The sequence below is a fragment of the Mobula hypostoma genome, chromosome 4 (assembly GCF_963921235.1).
Source record: "Mobula hypostoma chromosome 4, sMobHyp1.1, whole genome shotgun sequence".
Lineage (NCBI taxonomy): Eukaryota > Metazoa > Chordata > Chondrichthyes > Myliobatiformes > Myliobatidae > Mobula > Mobula hypostoma.
Genome location: NC_086100.1, coordinates 39,802,510 through 39,822,735, shown reverse-complemented (window position 1 = coordinate 39,822,735; position 20,226 = coordinate 39,802,510). Strand labels below are relative to the sequence as shown.

General features: G+C 39.4%; 1 protein-coding gene and 1 long non-coding RNA gene across 3 annotated transcripts in view; one reads left to right on the top strand and one right to left on the bottom strand.

Moving 5' to 3' along the window:
• The window catches only part of LOC134345271 (uncharacterized), a 65,420-nt gene that overhangs the window by 11,267 nt on the left and 33,927 nt on the right, over window positions 1–20,226 (bottom strand). The window lies entirely within an intron of this gene.
• The window catches only part of mcf2l2 (MCF.2 cell line derived transforming sequence-like 2), a 338,701-nt gene that overhangs the window by 309,745 nt on the left and 8,730 nt on the right, over window positions 1–20,226 (top strand). For both annotated transcript variants that reach the window (XM_063045673.1, XM_063045674.1), the window contains exons 28-32: window positions 3,897–3,971; window positions 8,359–8,433; window positions 14,248–14,328; window positions 16,865–16,983; window positions 17,248–17,360. In XM_063045673.1, the coding sequence (XP_062901743.1) occupies window positions 3,897–3,971; window positions 8,359–8,433; window positions 14,248–14,328; window positions 16,865–16,983; window positions 17,248–17,360 (463 nt within the window). The remainder of the gene's footprint in view (window positions 1–3,896; window positions 3,972–8,358; window positions 8,434–14,247; window positions 14,329–16,864; window positions 16,984–17,247; window positions 17,361–20,226) is intronic.

Sequence of the window (20,226 nt, the reverse complement as noted above, 5' to 3'; positions counted from 1 at the left end):
AGCAATGTAGCATTATAAAGTGTTATTGTGTCAGAATACAATGGTGATGATCAAAGAGCCAAAGCCAAAAGACCAAGTTGTGAATTTGGGTGTTCATCTGGCAAGTCTCCAGCTGATGACAAACCAGACTGCCAGTTCCAATATGAACAGTCTTTGTGAATTTAGCCCATTGTTCTGCCTAAAGATTTTGAGACCAGTTAGTCCTTATACTGTGTAACAATCAATTTACTATGCAGCTAAATTAACTTTCAGCTACTAATATGTATATGGGCTTTATTTATTTGTGCTCTGCTTTAAAACTTAAATTCTTTCTTTTTTCAATCTTTTTATTAAAACTTAAATTCAAATATAGACACCTGTGTATTTTTTTTTAGGCAAAAAGCACATTTATGGTACTTTTGTACATCTTTCATGTTGTTTTGTTAGAAAGAACAAAATACTCTTTTGCATATTGTCTCAGAGCCAACTCACAAATCAGTATGTTAATATAACAATTCAAATTCATCAAGCGTATAAAAATACCATGTCAATGAGCTGTTCAGAAAAAGAGTTGATAAAATATTTTAAAATTAGCCCTGCCTGACTCAGATCTACTAATGGAGCAAATGCTGCAACAGCAGCCCTTGCTGTTCTCAAAGGTAGTGGCCTTTAGGGGTATGGAATAGATAGACAAGACAAACAAATGGCAAATGGAAGGGAAAATGACAAAACCTCTAATACTGAATTGCAAATCATTGATAATCCCCAAGACGTAGGAGATCTCGAGATAGACTGTGGATTTTTCAGATCCTTTTATTTCCTACCCAAAGGATCATTCATATTTTTGTGTATGCCCCTCCTGCCTTATAATATTCTTATATTTGCATTTTCTCATCACCTTTGGATATTAAAAAGTTCATTAAATGGTAGTCATGATACTGCTTTACATCAGTAGTTGTCATCTCAGAACTACTGTATATTTCACAATAAGAATGTTTTTAAATCTATTAAGTAACTCTCTTCATAGTCAATATGCATGATGGAATTATGATAAATATTTTCCACAACAGGCACCTTATAAATGCAATTTTATTTATTCATGTTTCTTTTTAAAAAATTATAGCTTTGGAAGAAAATACACATTCCAAAAATACTCTTGAAAATAATTTGACAAAGAACAATAAAAGTGATTGCTCCAGGTGTGGTTGGATACAGCTGCTTGTCTGATAATGATATTCTGCTATTTAATTTGAAAGGGTAATGTCTCAAGCTAGAAAATGCATTTGTTAAGATATTTTCTAGGCTTGCATTACTTTTCATTGATTTAAGCCACACTTAGTATTAATTTTCTCAGACACAACGTTTTTCAAATCAGACCTGACGGAGGATTTACTCTTTGATTACACGTACAATCATCTGCTTCAGAGTTGGATAAAGGACACATCCTACTTGTTAAATTACATGCTAGGCTTTTGGAACATGATTTTATCTCCAGAAAAATGTGAACTTAAAACAAAGTGCCACATATGTTATTAATTATTTCACATTTAGAAAATAAAACCCTCATTTTATATTTTTATAATTTAGCTTGTAATGTTTATTTTATGGCAGCTTTTATTTCCAGAGACAAGAATTGTAAGTTATAGGTGATGGTAGGATACAAATTGTTGAGGAATTCAAGGTATGGTTACTGGATTGCATTTGAGTTGGGGTATGGCTGTCTAATTTTCTTCCTTCATTCCTCGCCTTCCCCTGCTCCTTTTCTTCTCTCCTGATGCTCCTGGGCTTCTGCTTATTCGTGTTTACGAGTTCTTTTTCACCTCATGATAGTGCAAGTCATGCAATAATATACTTTGGGTGTGTTGAATATGCAAAAGATTTTCTGAAGCAGTCTAGGTAGAGAAGTATGGATTCACAAAATCAAGGAGTGCTCTTTTAAATATCTTGTGACATTTTTGTTCTCATTGTATGTATCATGTGCAGGTGAACACGTGTTGTGCACCAGAGTCATATAGCATTTCATCAATGGATGCCCATTGCCAGCAGTTAGTTTGACGTGGCAAGGGGCATGGTGTTGAAGTAAAACATGAGCATTGACTACATACTGTATGTTCAGTTATGCAAGGTTAAGTGGTGGGGCTGAAACCAAATCAGCACGTGTTCTTCATCATCTGTGATTCTTGATTGGAAAACATACCTGTCTGTCATTCTCCACTTGACAAGAACGTAGAACGGTACAGCACAGGAATAGATTCATCAGCCCATGATTTTATATTAAACTAATTAAATTAGTAATCAAATGCCAACTAAACTAATCTCTTCGCCTACACATTGTATATTTCATTTCCTTCACATTCATGTGCCTAAGAGTCTCTTGAAAGCCCGATTATATTTGCCACCACCACATGGAAAGCAACACACCATTCTTGTGTGTCTTCCTGTCTGTCCCCCTAACCCAAGTCTCCCATCACTTTTGCTCTGCCCAACTTGACCCTTTCCAGCTGGGCTTCAGAGCCATCCACAATGCCACAGACCTGGTTGTTACTGCTCTGCCCCGATAGGTTAGCTCCCCCCAGCAGTCTCCAACAGGACATACTTGTGGCCACAGGAGGATCCTACACTGATACCCACTTCCATAACTCTCCTGATGATGACCATCTGAAGCCTGAACCTTGGGAGTGACCACAGCAGTAAAAGTGTCATCCATGAATCCCTCAGCTTCCTGGATAATCCTGAATATGTCAAGGTCCAGCTCCAGTTCCTTGACCACAAATGTAGTCATAAGGGAGACATGAGGTTCCCTGACTTCCCACAACATTCAGGAGGAGCATTCCACTGCCCCGACTACCATCCTGCCTACATTGAATCAAGGACTAAGGATAAACAACAGAATAAAACCTTACCTATTTCTGCTCACAGAAGCCTTTTTTAAGGAACTGCTCTCACTGCCCACATCCAGACCACCTACTCCACCTCTTCACATCAAAGCCTCGTCTCCTCACAATTACACTGGCCTACTACAACAATGGCTGCGCTGCCTGACCCAGGTTTCTTTCTATTGGCTGTTGTTAATTAGCTCATTAGACATTCAACTACTAACAAACAATTTACAAGTGCCTCTTTTAGAGTTTTTCTAAGTGAGACTGGCCAGCAAGTTCCAAGACCTTCCTCTTTTAAACTCCTGTGCCTATTGCTCCAAGTCCTGGCTCCTCTTAGTGAAACATATCAGCAAGTCCTGAGACCTACCTATCATATTGGGTTATCTTAACTATGCATTTGCCATTTCCCAGGATTTCTTCAGCATTTCATCGGAATCATTCTTTGCTTAGATATCAATTTACTTTGTATTTAAACCTTGATGAGTATTAATAATGTACAATCATTTCATTATCTTCACTGTCAAGGTCAAAAAGAATATTCATTCGTGAACTCTGAGAAAAGCAGTTAATTCTAGCTCACTCATGGATTTTCTCCATGGTGAACCCTCATTTAATAGATCTATCTATTGTTTTCTTTGGTTTGAAATTATATCTTTCAAATGTTGAGTCTACGTTGTGTGAAGAGTCTAATGCTAGAAAGTAGCAATTATATTATTAATTTCTGTGTAAAGATTTAGCTCGATCAAGCTCTCCTTTGTCAAAGCAAAATGTTAAAAGAGAACAACTGTATTTGAGAGAAATAAATCTTATCATGGCAAAGGAAAATATTGTAAAATATGGGTTTTGAAATTTCAAGCAGGTTTCTAAAACTGGCGGGAGAAGACAAAATGCCTTTGTTGATCAACAGTAAGGAGCCCAGACAAAGTTTTGCAATTTGACATGGTGTATCCAAACACTGCTTTATAATTATATTCCTGCTGCTGTTTCTAACCTGATTCTCTTCTAATTTCAACATGCATTGATGTTCTGTGTTCCCAGAATCACAGTCTAAGGAACCAACAGTAATTCGTCGTATTTCCTTAGCTTCCTCCTTCAGTTCTTCACACAGCAAAGGTACGTTATAATTACCATTGCATACTTCTATTCCCAGATTTAGACTATGTTAATTAACTTCTAAAATCCAGTATAGACTTTACAAGAGAATGCTAAACTGTTTTTTATTTTTGCCATAACATGTTTTCCTTGTCTTCATGTATCTTGCTCTGTCTTACTAAATCAATGTATAATTGGTAAGACAATCTCCTGAGCAGAACACAAGCTTGATTATATTAAAATCCAGTTCCTGCTGTAAAGTTCAAATGCTGGAAACCAGTGTCTCAGTGTGTGTTAGCTGAGACTTTGAACAAGTGACTGTTAGTACTCGGCTGTTCTGTGATCAGATTGAGAAAGTGCACTATGATCTGTCTGTTTGCTAAAACTGAATTGGACCTTAATCAATCAAATCAAACTGTCAGTCGAAGAGAATTACTATCAAGTATGTTGTCTAGTTCCACAGTCCAGAGTCACCTGTGGTTTAATAATGAACTGAGTGACCTACAGTGTCAGGAAAATATAAATACATTTGATAAAAAGACCCAGAATGTATTCATTAACCCAATCTCATACACTTTTAATGAACTTGTGTCTTTACCTTTTCACAAATAGAATTTTAAAATACTGTACACATCAGATTTTTGCTCACTTCAGCACTTTCTTCACTTTAACAATCAAATCAGTTGCAGCAACAACTGTTTGGGTCAGATAGCACTGCTAATTAAATTTAATTTTGTGTTTACTTGAAGCTGAATTGTTAAACACAGGTAGCATAGATGAAGAATTGAAAATTAGATTTAAGTCATTAAATGCTCACAGTTATTTACTCATGGATACACATTCTATATATTCAAACCATAGATAAATTCATGGCTATTTCCTGTGAGCCTTCTCCAATGGAATGACTACAAGAATCCTGAACAGATACACATTGCCCAAGTAACACTAATACCATATGGCTATAATCAGTAAACCACTTTTTGGGTTTTTTCCTTTTCCCTTTTTCATTTAAAGGATGTACATGCCGTGAAGGCCAAGTCAATGAGTATATTTAAAGCAGAGATTGGTAGATTCCTAATTAGACAAGGTATGAAGGGATATGGGGAAAAGGTAAGAGATTGGGGCTGAGAGGGAAATAGATCAGCCATGATGAAAAGGTGGAACAAACTCGATGGGCCAAATGGCCTAATTCTGTTCCTATATCTTATGGTCTTATGTTACTGGCAATGGTGGCATTTATTGGCCAAGTTTATTTGCCTCTAACCCAGCAACTACGTGCTAACCAACCAGGTGAGCCTGGAGTCACATGTAGTTGGACAAGAACTTGCTAAGGGAATGCACATTTCCTTTCCTAAAGGGGATTATGAACCAAGTTATTTTCATCGCCAGCCTTTTTATTTCTTAGTGAGATCCTTGATTTATTCCATTACACGGTTAAATTTGTTCCTCTGGATCAACACTCCAGAATTATGACTGTAAATTTAGTAACCTCGCCATTAGATAATCACCTCTCCTTGCTCATCAAAGGCATCACAGATCCGAGAGGGATTTCACCCGCTTTCTACGTTCACACTCAACTTTGAATTTAAATATTCAATTCCAATTGTTATTCTATCTTAGATCAGCTAAACCAGATGCTCTTTTATTTGGGTTTTAAATTTATCCAAATTTCAATTTAGATTTTCACACATAAAGTTGTTAATAAAACTGGTGTAAACTGTGCTAGAGTCTTGTTATGTCAGGGTCTTTATCTGCAGCATGTGCTTTAAGCAGAGGTTGGTCAAATGTGAGTTGTTTTCTCTGGAGCAGTGGAGATTAGAGGATTATAAGTTTATGAGAGCATAGATAGTGTAGAGAGACAATATCTTTTCCAGGTGTTGAAATGTTTAATACTGGAGGGCATGCATTTAAGGTGGGGGGGGGGTAATTTCAAAGGAGATGTGAGGGGCATTTTTTCACACAGAGAATGGTGAGTGCCTGCAATGCACAGCCTGGGGTGGTGCTAGGGACAGAAACATCTGAGACTTTTAAGAGATGTTTAGATGGGCACATGAATGTGAGGGAAAATAGAAGGATACGGGCATTGTGTAGGCGGAAGTGAGCTAGTTTAGTGAGCTGTTTGATTTCTAATTGAATGGGTTCAGCACAACATTGTGGGCAGAAGGGTCTGCTGTGCTGTAATGTTCTATGACAATATGCATTGTATTTCGAACATTAATGTTGGCAGTAATTCGTGGAACTAAATACAGACATTCACAACACTGTTGTATGAGCTGTACACTTAGTAACTGCTCAGAATCCAGTGTTAAAACGCACAAGTAAAGATTGAAGCCAACCTCTATCATCCAGATTTGCACACCTCAGGTCAACTGGCATCGTGAATCTACTCCTGTTCTACTCATACAAGATTTGATGCAATATTAATGCCCTATTTTTATCTCTAAGGTTTGACCTACCATAAAGCTTAACCCAAGCTTTGCCTCAATGTTAACTGGCTGTTATGGTCAAATACACTCCTGGAAATCCATACTATTTATCATCTGAATCTGATATTTGAAACTAAATAGCCTGTAGCTAGTGACCAGCCAACACGTAAACATTTAAGTCTCAATGCCTGGTTATCCAAATAGGTGCCCTTAATTATTGTTTGCAAGTTAATTTGTAGCAAGGGTAGGCCAACTGGTCCCACGGGTTTACTCAAACATGTAATAACCCTCATTGTTAAGACAGGACCACATTCATGTTTACCTACAAAAACCTTTCATTTCCTTGTGTATCAGGAATCAAACAACTTCAAAGGTTCTCATGTCAGCACCCAATGAGGAAGAGATTTCCATAGCTTTATGACCCTCAGTATTGAAGCAGAAGAGATGAAAAATATAAAAAAGATAAAACAAAGTTAAAAAAAAAAGTTCTCTTAATTCTGCCATTCCTTTTAGTCTGTATGTGAGAGTTGGGTGAAGTTCTGAAAGTACCCTTGGTAAATGAAATATCCATGCCAAAAAATTGTGATGAGTTCACAAATGTCTGTACCTAACCCATTCCTAAGCTAAAGACACCCACTTAAAACAGGAATTAAGTGCTTTGAGTATACAAACCAGAGTGTGCCTCCTCATCTACTATAAGAATCTGATACTAAATACTGCGTATTTTCTGATATTTCTGATTTTTATCGGATCATCAATTGTCAAGTATAGTCGGTCTGTGTTTTTAATATTGAGAAGCCAGGGTGAATAGGAACACAATTTTTCATTACAATATTGGCATTGGTGGTTTGCCCTTGTTTCCCTGATATTGTCAGTGTACCAGCATCACAATGCATCTGTATTGTGGTTGGTGTCCAAGGTTTAGTTTCCAGTGAGCTTGAGTTGTGGATATGTGACTTTTTTGATAACTACTTCCACCTTGTTACCAATTTCTTAACTCTTGGTGGAGCATTAGAAACAATGACCGGGATTTGCCATTTATTTGATTTGCTGAGTTATTCTTCAAACAATAAAAGTAACAAAGAATTGGAGATAGGAATGTACAGTATGTGTGAACAATTACATTGGTTCACAGGTTCATTTTATAATCTATGTACGCAGAATATAACTCTGAGCTTTGACTTCTCCAGATAGCCATGAAATACATCTTTGATTACCAAAGATTTTTACAGATGAGATAACATATGGTCTCCAGATCTCCCGTGAACTTTTCCTACTAGGTGCCCATATTAAGCTACAACAGCTGAACAGTATATAAATTCAAAAGACATTTTTTGCTGCGGCAGATTATGTTATGCCTGCTTTTACAGCTAGGTAACTGAGGTGAGAAGAAGCAATTTGCCACTGCTGTTAATCTTGACTGAAAATTAAGACCATAAGATAACGGAGCAGAATTAGGCCATTTGGCCCATCGGGTCTGATCCACCATTCAATCATGATTGATCCTTTTTCCCCCTCCTCAACCCTGTTCCCCAGCCTTCTCCCTGTAACCATTGATGTCATGTCCAATCAAGAACCTATCAAGCTCGGCCTTAAGTACACCCAACAACCTGGCCTCCACAGCTGCCTGTGGTAACAAATTCCACAAATACATCACTCTCTGGCTAAAGAAATTTCTCTGCCTCTCTGTTTTAAATGGACACTCCACTATCCTGAGGCTGTGCCCCCTTGTCCTAGACTCCCCCGCCACGGGAAACATCTTTTCCACATCTAGACCTTTTAATATTTGAAACATCTTCATGAAGAAATAAGTTTCAAACATAATGCGCAGACATTCGAACAGATATCTCTCTTAGTTCTATGTCAAACAGCTTAAATACATATTGCTGATTTATTTGTTTGAAGGAATAGATAATAATGGAATACATTCTGGAGTGATTATTTTAGGCTGTTTTTAACATGTTTTCGTGCCTCTGCAACAGGATCACTTTCTGGCCCAGATGTTAAAGCTAAAAGATATGAAATAAAGAGTGATCCAACCCCACTGGGATTTGAAGGTACAGCTGCATTTGATGTGGGAAATTGCATGCTGCATATTGAGCTTATGTTCTTATTTTGGTCAGAGTCCTCCATTTAATTTGTGTCGTGATCATGGAAGAGTTAACTTTTGCATGCTGTGTTGTGTTTTGGGTGTTCATGCCATTTTTCTTATGACTGTCTCTCTCAGTTGTTCTTGACTTGGGTGGTTTAATCAGCCAAATTTGCTCTATGTGAATCTCATTTATATAAGTAATTCCAGCTTATACTATCAGCAGAAAAAAAATACTTTGAGAGGCACGGTGAAATACTTTGGCTACATTGTTCAAATTCCAAAAAAGTTTATAGTCTCTCATTTGCAGTTTAGACATGCGATTAATCATTTATTTGGATGAATAAATCATCTTCAGAAGATCTTACAGGACAACATTTATTGTATATCCATTTTACTAAGAATCATAATTACATACAAGAGTCTGTGGGCATTTTTGGTACATGCTGAGAAAAACATAAACTCAACAGAAATGCATACTCTGTTGGAAAATGAAGAAGTTGCTCTCAACTTGACTCTGCTCGGTTTGAATTCCACAGTATGCCCTTACAGTTAAAAAAGGACTAAACATGATAACAAAAGTTACCAGAGACCTGGTGAATTAATTTTTGCAAAAATAAGTTTAGAAACGTTATTACCTTTAGAGATTTTTTAAAAGAGTCAAACAGGAGCAACAAATATTTTCAAAGTTGCTGATGAATGCAGCAGGCCAGGCAGCATCTCTAGGAAGAGGTACAGTCAACGTTTCAGGCCGAGACCCTTCGTCAGGACTAACTGAAGGAAGAGTTAGTAAGAGATTTGAAAGTGGAAGAGGGAGGGGGAGATCCAAAATGATAGGAGAAGACAGGAGGGGGAGGGATGGAGCCAAGAGCTGGACAGGTGATTGGCAAAAGGGATATGAGAGGATCATGGGACAGGAGGCCCAGGGAGAAAGACAAGTGGGGGGGGACCCAGAGGATGGGCAAGGGGTATAGTCAGAGGGACAGAGGGAGAAAAAGGAGAGTGAGAGAAAGAATGTGTGTATAAAAATAAATAAGAGATGGGGTACGAGGGGGAGGTGGGGAATCACCGACCACACCATCACCGACTTTATCCGCTCAGGGGATCTCCCATCCACTGCTACCAACCTTATAGTACCCACACCTCGCACTTCCTGTTTCTACCTCCTACCCAAGATACACAAACCTGCCTGTCCTGGCAGACCTATTGTCTCAGCTTGCTCCTGCCCCACCGAACTCGTTTCTGCATACCTTGACACGGTTTTATCCCCCCTTGTTCAATCCCTTCCTACCTATGTTCGTGACACTTCTCACGCGCTTAAACTTTTTGATGATTTTAAGTTCCCTGGCCCCCACCGCTTTATTTTCACCATGGATGTCCAGTCCCTATATACCTCCATCCCTCACCAGGAAGGTCTCAAAGCTCTCCGCTTCTTTTTGGATTCCAGACCTAATCAGTTCCCCTCTACCACCACTCTGCTCCATCTAGCGGAATTAGTCCTTACTCTTAATAATTTCTCCTTTGGCTCCTCTCACTTCCTCCAAACTAAAGGTGTAGCTATGGGCACCCATATGGGTCCTAGCTATGCCTGCTTTTTTGTTGGCTTTGTGGAACAATCTATATTCCGTACCTATTCTGGTATCTGTCCCCCACTTTTCCTTCGCTACATTGACGACTGCATTGGCGCTGCTTCCTGCACGCATGCTGAGCTCGTTGACTTTATTAACTTTGCCTCCAACTTTCACCCTGCCCTCAAGTTTACCTGGTCCATTTCCGACACCTCCCTCCCCTTTCTAGATCTTTCTGTCTCTGTCTCCAGAGACAGCTTATCCACTGATGTCTACTATAAGCCTACTGACTCTCACAGCTATCTGGACTATTCCTCTTCTCACCCTGTTCTTGCAAAAACACCATCCCCTTCTCACAATTCCTCCGTCTCCACCGCATCTGCTCTCAGGATGAGGCTTTTCATTCTAGGACGAGGGAGATGTCCTCCTTTTTTAAAGAAAGGAGCTTCCCTTCCTCCACTATCAACTCTGCTCTCAAACGCATCTCCCCCATTTCACGTACATCTGCTCTCACTCCATCCTCCCGCCACCCCACTAGGTATAGGGGTCCCCTGGTCCTCACCTACCACCCCACCAGCCTTCGGGTCCAACATATTATTCTCCGTAACTTCCGCCACCTCCAACGGGATCCCACCACTAAGCACATCTTTCCCTCCCCCCCTCTGCTTTCTGCAGGGATCGCTCCCTACGCAACTCCCTTGTCCATTCATCCCCCCATCCCTCCCCACTGATCTCCCTCCTGGCACTTATCCTTGTAAGCAGAACAAGTGCTACACATGCCCTTACACTTCCTCCCTTACCACCATTCAGGGCCCCACACAGTCCTTCCAGGTGAGGCGACTCTTCACCTGTGAGTCGGCTGGGGTGATATACTGCGTCCGGTGCTCCCGATGTGGCCTTCTATATATTGGCGAGACCCAGCGCAGACTGGGAGATCATTTCGCTGAACACCTACGCTCTAACCGCCAGAGAAAGCAGGATCTCCCAGTGACCACACATTTTAATTCCACATCCCACTCCCATTCTGACATGTCTATCCACGGCCTCCTCTACTGTAAAGATGAAGCCACACTCAGGTTGGAGGAACAACACCTTATATTCCGTCTGGGTAGCCTCCAACCTGATGGCATGAACATCGACTTCTCTAACTTCCGCTAATGCCCCACCTCCCCCTCGTATCCCATCTGTTACTTATTTTTATACACACATTCTTTCTCTCACTCTCCTTTTTCTCCCTCTGTTCCTCTGACTATACCCCTTGCCCATCCTCTGGGTTCCCCCCCGCCACCCCTTGTCTTTCTTCCCGGACCTCCTGTCCCATGATCCTCTCGTATCCCTTTTGCCAATCATCTGTCCAGCTCTTGGCTCCATCCCTCCCCCTCCTGTCTTCTCCTATAATTTTGGATCTCCCCCTCCTCCTCCCACTTTCAGATCTCTTACTAACTCTTCCTTCAGTTAGTCCTGATGAAAGTTCTCGGCCTGAAACATCGACTGTACCTCTTCCTAGAGATGCTGCCTGGCCTGCTGCGTTCACCAGCAACTTTGATGTGTGTTGCTTGAATTTCCAGCATCTGCAGAATTCCTGTTGTTTGCAACAAATATTTTGTTTTTTTTTTCAAAGTTCAAAGTGAATTTATTCTTGAAGTATGTATATATCATCCTGAGATTCATTTTCTTATGGACATACTCAATAAATCTATAATAGAATAATGACTATAATAGAATCAGTGGAAGATAAATACATGACAATTTGAGCATTTAACCATTGTGCAAAAGACAACAAATTGTGCAAATACAAAAAGAAAGAAATAAAAATAATAAATAAATAAGCAATAAATATTGAGCACATGAGATGAAGCATTCTTGAAAGTGAGATCATAGATTGTGGGAATATTTCAATGATGGGGCAAGTGAAGTTGAGTGAAGTTATTCACTTTGGTTCAAGAGGCTGATGGCTGAGAGGTAGTAACTGTCCCTGAACCTGGTGGTGTGAGTCCAGAGGCTCCTGTACCTTCTTTCTGACGGCAGCAGTGAGAAAAGAACTTGTCATGGATGGTGGGGGTCCCTGTTGATGGAAGCTGCTTTCATGCAACGTTTCATGTAGATGTGCTCAATGGAGGTGAGGGCTTTACCTGTGATGGACTGGACTGTGTCCACTACTTTTTGTAGGATTTTCAATTCAATAGCTTTGGTGTTTCCCTACCAGGCTGTGATGCAGCCAGTCAATATACTCTCCAAAACTCATCTATATGCGTTTGTCAACGCTTTAGATGCCATGCTGAACCTTTGCAAACTCCTAAGGAAGTAGAGGCGTTGCCCTGCTTTCTTCATAATTACACTTACGTGCTGGGCCCAGGGCAGATCTTCCAAATATAACACCAAAGAATTTAAAGTTACTGACCCTCCCCACCTCCGATCCTCCAGTGAGGACAGGCTCATGAACCTCTGGTTTCCTCCTCCTGAAGCCAATAATCAGCTCCTTGGACTTGCTGGCATTGAGTAAGAGGTTATTGTTATGGCACCACCCAGCCAGATGTTCAATTTTAGCCTGGGATGATTGTATAAAATTAATTCGCAATTTGTCAATAATATATCCATAAGCCAATTCTAGAAGCCATTGGTTAATCTGGTTATGCCAAAATGAAGAGGAATGTCAATAAAAAACAGAGAATATGCATTCTGATTGATTAGGAATTCATTCTTGACCAGCAGTAAGAGGGTGAAAATAAATTACTAAAGTAAATGAGAATTGAAGTTAGAAATATGCTCATAAAGCCCTGATTATGCAAATAAGAATGAGGAATAATCAAAAGGTAACATTTTTATAATGTCTAGAATCATATCCCTATATCCACATCTGTAAGTAACTGTCTACAAGAACAAGATGTGTAATCATAACTGCAGGACCAACATTAGTTATGTCGGCTTTGATGCTCACTAAAGTTTGCAGGGAGCTATCAATTTTGTTTTGCTCTTGGAGATTTTTTTATTCAGGTTCATTCTCTGGAAATAAGAAGTTAAAATAGGAAATGATGGAAGAACTGAGCGTCTATAGGGAGGAAAGCACCATTAGTGAACAGCAGGACCTTTGGAATGGTAGAAATTTACACGGTTGAGATTGTAGGGCTATAGTGTGCCCAGCTGCACAATTAACTACTATTCAAAATGTTTTCATCAAACTTCATGGCAAGAGTGTCAAAGGATAATTTCAGGTAGATGAAAGAGGGAAATTAGCATGACAAAACCCATTCACACATCCTCTGGGCTATCTTTGATGGTTCATTTGTCCCAGTGCCACCCCTTACAGTGGCCCAAATATCTTACATGGATTCATTCTTAAGGTCATGAAAACATGGTCTATGCAATCACGAGGAATTCTGCAGATGCTGGAAATTCAAGCAACACACATCAAAGTTGCTGGTGAACGCAGCAGGCCAGGCAGCATCTCTAGGAAGAGGTACAGTCGACGTTTCGGGCCAAGACCCTTCATCCTGACGAAGGGTCTCAGCCCGAAACGTCGACTGTACCTCTACCAAAAACATGGTCTATTCCTTCTTTTGCATTGTGCCATCCAATGCATCTCTGCAGATACTAAACAGCTAACAGTTTTATTTTTCCAACAACTGTGATTTTATCAGCTCCTTTGGAACCAATTTCTTCATTCATGTAAACTACAGCTACCAAAAGCGTTCAATTCCACTCCTCATATCCTATTGGTTGACACATAGAACAGATGAAAATATAAACAAATAAACCTGTTTCAACTCCTTCCTGACAACTGTGAACTGCTTTAAGCTTCCTGTTTAAAAAGATTAGAAAATTAAATAAACTTCTGGGACAATATAATTGATAAGGTCTTTAGAATTGTTGTAGTGTATCCAGCAATTAGCAGCCAACTTCAACGAGTAAAATCTGAATCTAGTCTCTGAAATTTTAGCAGTATTTTAAAATGTGTAAAAATGAACAACCATTAATATAAATGTCAATTGGATAAAATGGATAAACTGTCGATTCATTTTAAATTAGCACATGCATCCATTTACAATCTAAATGCTTTGTTTCAGTATGAAGGTGGCATAAACTCCTAGGTACCTCACCGCTCAAGTTATGCGACAGAGTTGTCTCTCTGTGCCAGTTTACCTATTACTCTGATGCTGTTATAGTAACTTACGATAAACATTAACTTTATAATAATGCATCTGCTCCTCTTGCAGATCCACTGTCCGACCCTTTCATGACTGTAGCAAAGCGTCACAGCACAACCAGCTATGTAACAAGATCAGTTTCACAGACAGGTAAAGCAGATCCAGGGACATGACTGTCTGAGCAGCTAGTTTATTTTAAATGCTGCACATAAGACCATATGGAAGTGTGTTTCAGAAGCTCATTATTTTCTTCTTTTCCTTTTTATTTTTAAAATTTGGATGTCAACTCTTGCAAACGTACTAACGATGTAGTAATTAACATTATTACTGAAAATGTTACCACAGTAACCGGTGCAATTAAATTTGCCAATATAGAAAAATGGTCACTTCCTCCTTCCTCCACCACCGCCGTTCTGCCTCTTCCTCAAAATGGTACTCACAAGTATTTCACAGTTTGCTCCTCCCAGTCAGTGGTTTTGATGCCTTGTGGATAGTTTTGAGGATGTCTTTGTACTATTTACTTTGGTCACTTTTGAAGTAGAGAAAGCTAGAAGAGAAGCTAGTGAGGCAAATTTGTTCTCAGGCATTCAGATGCTGATGCTCAAGAGAAGTGCTTCAGTACCGGTCGATGCAACTTCATGGAATACACACATATTGATCCGCTGATGTAATATAAATTACATAGTTCAATATATATTGAATTAACAATACTATTGGTACCTGTACTGTAATATGTACATGGCTTTAGGCACGGGTCATAACCAATTTCTGATAATATTTAAAGTGAGCTGTGTTATTGCAATGACTCATGGTGACTATTTGCAGGATATGTCAAGATTGATGCATTGGAGGGCATTGTAAAGAATCTGCCACACATTAATGCTTAAATGCTCCATGCAGCAAAGTGTTAAAGGCTTCACTTAGAACATATTGCCTTGTATAAGTATGTTTGACTAGGAGAACACACATCATAATATAATGGTCTCTGTTTTATTATTTTGTACATTATTATTGCACATTGGTAAATTATTATTGTGCATATTATTATTCTGTACTTTATCCTTAGTTAAGTCTGCACACTGCTAAGTGTGTTTTTGAATGTTGCTGCAGTAATGAAAGAAATTCCCACTCAGGATCAATAAAGTATTTATTATTATTATTATCATTGTCATCAAATGAAGAAAATTGATGTGGCTTAGTCAGAGTCCTGACCGTAACCCAATCGAACATATCTGCCAAGAGCTCACCACCACTCTGCAACTAACTTGGCACAGTCTGAGCAAGCTTGCAAGGAGGATGGGGCAAATCTTGCTCCACCACATTGTGCAAAGCTAAGAGAGACTTATCCAAAAAGACTACTGACTGTAATAGCTGTGAGAGGTGGTTCAGCTAAGTAAAGGAGCGGATGAATACCTTTGAACTGCTGACATTCAGTATTTGAATTTTTAATTGTTCATGCTTTATAATTCTCCCTGTTTCGGGGCTCCACCTTGAAAAAAGAAACATGTGATCCACAAATAAAAGTTCTCAGTTAAATTGATCAGGATCCCTGGTTGTAATACTCATTTATGAGAACCAAGGGTTGGAGGTTGAATACTTTTACAAGGCTCTATTGTATTTGGTTTTAACATTTTTAAATCAATTTACAATGCCTGAGGGATGGAGAAATGGCATCATTTGGATAGGTACAAACTGTTCTATTAACTCTGTTGATTATTTTACATTCCATCTCAAGCATCTTGTTTTTTTTTGTTTTTGCTTCCTTTCTCCCACACTCAATTTGCAGAACTCCTTTGACGGAGCATTGTATGCCAAGGAAATTGACCACATATTTGGACTCAGTGTGAACATTTTAAACTCAGCTTCAAAAATAAATTAATAAGTTGGCCCTTGCCGTATTGTTGATTGCTATAAACAGTACATCCTCAATTCAAATTAAGGTTTTACAGTTCCTCAGTCGTATTGGACTGTCAACAATTCAGCAAAATGCATTTATATTGCCTCTTTCATATTGTGATATAAAAAGGGAATGTCACAGGTGAAATGTCTCCAAAACTTGTAACCAAGGAGATGTTAAGGTAGGAGACCGAATGCTTTGGCAAACATTAAAGCTTTATGGGTGTGGCAGCAGAGAGTTAAATTACTAAATTAGTATCAAAAGACCTGGACTATTTATCTTGAGACAAGTTTAAAATCCCCATCATAGCAACTAGGGATTTTAATTCAAACAATTAAATCCATCTGAAATAAAATCCTGGTGTAATTAGTGATAATGAAAACTACCAGTCTGTCATTAGTTGGGTTTGGAAATATGGGATCCCCAGCGGCCTAGTTTAGATGTGATTCCCAAACAACAGTCAAGGAGGTAACTCCTAACTGTCCTCTTAAATGGTCCAGTATTCCATGCTCAGCTGATTTAAGGATAGGGAATAATTGTTGGCCCAACTATTGGTACAAACATCCCATAAATGAATAAATAGCACAAAACTTAAGGAGCATCCAAAAGGAGGAGAGAGAGGCTCAGGAAACTGTGTGAGCCAAAGGAAATGCAGGACCTGCGTGGGCCACAAATGGCAAGTTCTCGGAAATATGTTTTTTATATTATAAAGATGTTTATAAAGTGCAAGTCATTATTGGCTGTATCGACGAACAGGAATTTAGATTTTAATCTTGCTTGTAACTTCAGGCTGGCCATGTAAAACAATCCCATCATTGGACACCTCAGAGGATTTTGAAACAATTCCTTCAAGTATGGATGAGTTTTCCAACTCGTCAGATATGGATGAAGAAATATCAAGTAGAACTGTAAGAATCTTTTTACCTTAATTGAGGGCAAGGTTGAATAGTCTACTTATTGTGACATTTATCGGAAAAAAATGTCATTTTTTTAATGACTTCATTTGAAATGTTCTTGAATGGCTAGCATTATTTTCTATTATTACGCTGAATTGTTTGTGTAACCATTTATAAAACTGCATTCTATTTTCTTGATGTTACACATTAGTTTTGAAGTTTTTAAATCTGACAGTTCGGGTTCTATTTGCCTGTTTATATATTTTTTTGTTTCAGACTCCAAGTCTATTCCGGGTAGAGGGCATTTGTGAATCTAATTCCACTGAGGAACTTGCAGTACAAAATGGCGAAGTGGTTGAGATGCTGCAAGAGGGAGAAGAGGGAAAGTGGTGAGTTCAACCAGAGCTAGAGGAAGGAATGGATGACGAGCAGTGACTGAAGATTCTGTTAAACCTGAGGATATGTTATACATACTGGGTCTATATCTTCTTGAGTTTAAAAGGGTTGGCCTCATCGAAACATACAAAATCTAATAGGTTTCGGCAGGGTGGGTATACTTTTGATACATACCCCAGTGGGGCTGTTTAGAACCAAAGATTACAGTCTCAGTAAAATGAGCTGGCAAGTCAGGACAAAAACGGGAATGGGTATCTTCCCACAAAGGGTCTTTGAAATCACTTATGCAAGGGAAACCATGGAGGGTTTTGAAGCTGAGTATGTTTAAGGTGGAGACTGGTATATTTTTCGATATAAAGGAAAATGAGAAAAATAGAATTTGTGCAGGAGCTTGGTGTTAGGTAAAAGATCAGCTATGATCTTATAGAATGGTAGAATAATTTTCCTGTTTTTATTTCCTAAGGTTTTATGGTCCTCTGAATCAAGCTTTCATTTAGCACTCTGTGGTTCTTTTCTGTGCATTCATTCAAACACAGATTTCACTAGACAGTGCTATAATATACATAGCAGCATCAGTCATGGCAATTAAAAATTAAGTTTAATATACTTGCTGGCAATTTCCTGCACCTCCCTGAAATTATGTAGCATTCCAGATTGCTTTAAAGTTGCTACAATCATTCCAGTTCCCAAGAAATAGAAGATCATTGAACTTAATGATTATAGGCCAGTCACTCTGACTTCAGTAGTTATGAAAACCTTTGAATGTCTGATGTTGGCCTACCTTAGGTCTGTTACAGATCCTCTTCTTGACCAACTACAGTTTGCTTATAAAGCAAATCACTTAGTTGAGAATGTAGTTAATTCGAGCATTCTTGAACATTTGGACTCCCCCAACACCTATGTGAGGATCTTGTTTGTGGATTTTAGCTCCACCTTCAACACAATTGTTCTGGAGTTGCTCCACAGCAAGCTAACCCAGTTGGGTGTACCCTACCGTATCTGTCAATGGATTACGAACTTCCTGATGGGAAGAAAGCAGTATGTAAAGCTGGAGCCCGACTTGTCCAAACTAATGTCTTTTCCCAGGGTTGTGTTCTTTCACTCCTCCTGTTCTCACTTTATACAAATGACTGTACCTCCACAGGCAAATCCATTAAAACCCTGAAGATTGTGGATGACACAACTGTAGTTGGTCTCATCTCTAATAATAACGTGACCTGCTATCAGACAGAGGTAGAGTGTCTTGCAGCCTGGTGTGCTCATAACAACTTGGAGCTTAATGCTATCAAGACAGTGAAAGTGAGGATTGACTTCAAACAACAACCCTTACATGCTCCCCTTTGGAAATTAATGGCCAGGCTGTGTCTGTGGTTGAGTTAGGGGGACTACAATTACCAATACGTTTAAGTGGGAAAAACACATTATGCTCATCACTAGGAAATCCAGCAGAGATTGTTCTTCCTATGCCATCTTGGGAAATTTAACACCTCAGGGCCTATCCTGGTGAGTTTTTACTCGGCCATCATTGAAGGTGGTGTAGCCACCTCTATCATCACTTGGTTTCCCACCACCTCCTCCCTCTCCAAGTCCAGGTTACAGTGAGTGGTTCATTCAGTGGAGAAGATAGTGGGCTGATAGCTACTGACACTAAAAGACCGGTTCATCGCCAACTGAATAAAATACTGCTCACTCCATCCCCGTAGAGGTTCACCAAATTGCCATCGGGGAGACGCTACAAGTCCATCACCACCAGGACTACTCAAAATCTCCAGGGCTACTTTCCTGTAGCTATCCAGTTCTCAACAAAAATAACTCTGGTGTGATACCCTAACTGTCCCAGTACAACATCCATTAAATGTTTTTTCCTGCTCTCCTTGTTCTGTTGATAATTATTGAGTCTGTTCATATGTTCACATTTATTTAAGTTTGATTATTGACATTTGTGCATGTGACCATTCTACTGAATGCTCATGGCTGTTTGCACTATTGTCTCGTTAATAGTTGGTTGCTCTTGTGCTGTCTGCTATGGTATTGTCCTGTGTTTTATGCTTGGCACCAAACCACCATCAATTCTGGTATGTTTCACATACTGGCAATAAAGTGATTCTGATTCTGAAGGGGCAGACAGCTAGAGAGCAAAAGGGATGAAGAATGGAACGGAAGGGACTACAACTTTTAGATCTTAATGGAGGAGGTGGAGAGGAGGAAGAAAATCCTGAGGCCACCTAAATTTACACTGAAGAGCAGTTAACTGAAGGTGGTCACTTAACTATCCTTGTGAAGTAACTTACCCAGAACATCAGACCATAAGGCCGAAAGACACAGGAGCAGAATTAGGCCATTTGGCCCATCGAGTCTGCTCTGCCATTTGATCATGGCTGATTCCTCAGATTCACCATCCTCTGGTTAATGAAACCCCTACTCATTTCCACTCTAAAAGGATGTCCCTCTATTCTGTGCCCTGTGATCCTAGACTCCTCCACTATAGGAAACATCCTCTCCACATTCACTCTATCTAGGCCTTTCAGCATTTGATAGATTTCAATGAGACCCGCCCCCCCATTCTTCTAAATTCCAGCAAGTACAGACCCAGAACCATCAAACACTCCTCATATGATAAGCCTTTCATGCCCAGAATCATTTTTGTGAACTGCCTTTGAACCCTCTCCAATGTCAGCATATCTTTTCTAAAGTAAGGGGCCCAAAACCCCTCACAATACTCCAAGTTAGGCCTCACCAATGCCTTATACAGCCTCGGCTTTACGTCCTCGCTTTTATATTCAAGTTCTCTCAAAATGAATGCTAACATTGTGTTTGCTTTCCTCACCACTGACTCAACCAACAATTTAACTTTTAGAA